This window comes from Sapajus apella, unplaced genomic scaffold (genome assembly GCF_009761245.1).
Source record: "Sapajus apella isolate SASKATOON/1434 unplaced genomic scaffold, GSC_monkey_1.0 scaffold456, whole genome shotgun sequence".
In the NCBI taxonomy this organism is placed as follows: Eukaryota; Metazoa; Chordata; class Mammalia; order Primates; family Cebidae; genus Sapajus; species Sapajus apella.
In genome coordinates this window covers 3352-5343 of record NW_022437392.1, presented here as the reverse complement: position 1 = coordinate 5343, position 1992 = coordinate 3352, and the positions used below count along the sequence as shown (strand labels likewise).

The following is a 1992-nucleotide window of genomic DNA, read 5'->3' as shown; positions in this document are numbered from 1 at the left end:
GAGCTATAATCATGCCACTGCACTCCAGCCTGTGCAACAAAGTGAGACTCTGTCTCTCAAAATTAAAACAAATGAAAGAATCAGATATGTTTCTCAACTTATAGCACACTATCACAGGCCAAGGGCCAGAGGGTCAGGGAACCTTGAATGTAGCCCATTTTGCTCCCTTGCCTCACTACCAAAAATCCAGTCCTATTGCCAGATACTGAGTATGTCCAGAACTGGATTTATTTGGTTCCCAGGAGGGTCTTAGACTCTTGCAACATTTTAAAAAGAGGAAAAAAGGTCCCAAAGTAAACCGTTCGAGCAAGTCAGCCCCAGCCACATGCTCTGAGACTACTTCCCAAAGGGGGCATTCTTGCCCACAGCATTCCTAGATGTGCCCACAACCCGATCCGACCCATACCCAGACAAGCCCCTCGAGTCCAGAGAGCAGCGGGACAGCCACATTTCCACAGGGAGCTCTGCCTCACCACTGGGTTCCCAATTACGTCTGGCATGGGTGTGTTCCGCATGGTGAGAGGCACTGGTATGACACACCAGGAAACATGTCATAACATCATCACCGTAACATGAAAAGAATTGCAGCAATGGCTGGAACCTTTATAAAGTGACCAAGCACACTTTTAGATCCAGTCTCAGCCTGGAGTGAAGCCTGGCAGCTATGAGGATCCATTATCTTCTGTTTGCTTTGCTCTTCCTGTTTTTGGTGCCTGTTCCAGGTAAGGTGGGCTGGGAAATCCAAGGGTCGAACTAACTGGGAGCATATATTCAGAGTCAGTCCCTCTCCATCCTTCAGAGCCCTTTAGACCAGGCAGGTTCATTGTATGGGAACCAGGCAACACCATTTTTTTCTTTCAGACAATAATCATTACAAACCTTACATCAGGTTTCTCAGTCTTTCCTGATCTACTCCTAAGAAACTAAATAGCTCCCAAAAGCTATCTCTTTCCCCTAGAAGATTGCTATGCCTGCTGATGAGACATGAAACTGACACAATATTTGAATACAGCAGGGAAGACTGATTTACTCTGAGAACAGAAACACAGCCTCCTGTTTTACTCAGTGCAGTGGTTGGAGGCAGAGTGTTTGGCCTGCCTCTGAGGACAGCACAGCCCCAGCACCCACACTGTTCCTGTGGCAGTCACAGGGTCACACCACTTCCCCAGTGCCACTGTGGGTCCACAGCTGAGCTGCAGCCGTAGAAACATCGCCTATGGGCTGCTTAGTCCTACCTTTACCTCCTGATTTTATAGAAAAAGGAAAAAGAAACAAAAGAATGCAAGAAAAGCAACAGATGTGTTATTTGAGGAATTCCAGAAGCCTTGTACATATACCAGAGTCTTTCTAAAATCTTTCCATGTGTGCTGTTTTGTCATTGCAGGCCATGGAGGAATCATAAACGCAGTACAGAAATATTATTGCCGAGTCAGAGGCGGCCGGTGTGCTGTGCTCAGCTGCCTTCCAAAGGAGGAACAGATCGGCAAGTGCTCGACGCGTGGCCGAAAATGCTGCCGAAGAAAGAAATAAAAAACCCAGAAACATGATGGGAATGTTGTGAAGTGTGGAAATGCCTCCATAATGTTTATAAAAGTAAATTTTTTAAAAAAAAAATTAGGAGCTTCATTTTTTAAAAAAAAATTCTGGTTATTTTGGTAGTTGTTTCCAAAAATGCAATTTAGAAAGTCTTAAGGACTCGCCTTTCATTCAAAGAGGGTAGAATCTCTGGAGAAATCTACAAGGGAGCCTGACCACATTATCTAAGGGTTGCCAGGTTCTAGTCCTCCTTTCTGAATGTCATGCCCCAGTGAAGCTGGACTCTTCACTCTCCTGAAACACGCCCTTTGCTTTTGTATCACACAAGCCTTAGATCTTTCAGTCCCTCCACCCCAGATGGCATCTCTCCACCCAATCTATTTCTCAGGTGTTCATGCATCCGTCAGAGGTCATCCCAATTCCTTCTAAAACCACTGTCTTCAGAGAAATAGGGAA

General features: G+C 45.5%; 1 protein-coding gene across 1 annotated transcript; it reads left to right on the top strand.

The window, feature by feature from the left end:
• Window positions 1–456: 456 nt before the first annotated feature.
• Window positions 457–1614, top strand: LOC116545959 (beta-defensin 103). Its single transcript, XM_032272360.1, has 2 exons — window positions 457–722; window positions 1385–1614. Exons 1-2 carry the CDS (start codon window positions 665–667, stop codon window positions 1528–1530), a joined length of 204 nt encoding a protein of 67 aa, XP_032128251.1. The 5' UTR covers window positions 457–664; the 3' UTR covers window positions 1531–1614.
• Window positions 1615–1992: the final 378 nt, after the last annotated feature.

Coding starts and splice junctions, on each gene's coding strand:
- LOC116545959 (XM_032272360.1), top strand. CDS start 665: ATGAGGATCCATTATCTTCTGTTTGCTTTGCTCTTCCTGTTTTTGGTG. Junction 723..1,384: donor GTTTTTGGTGCCTGTTCCAG/GTAAGGTGGGCT, acceptor TTGTCATTGCAG/GCCATGGAGGAATCATAAAC.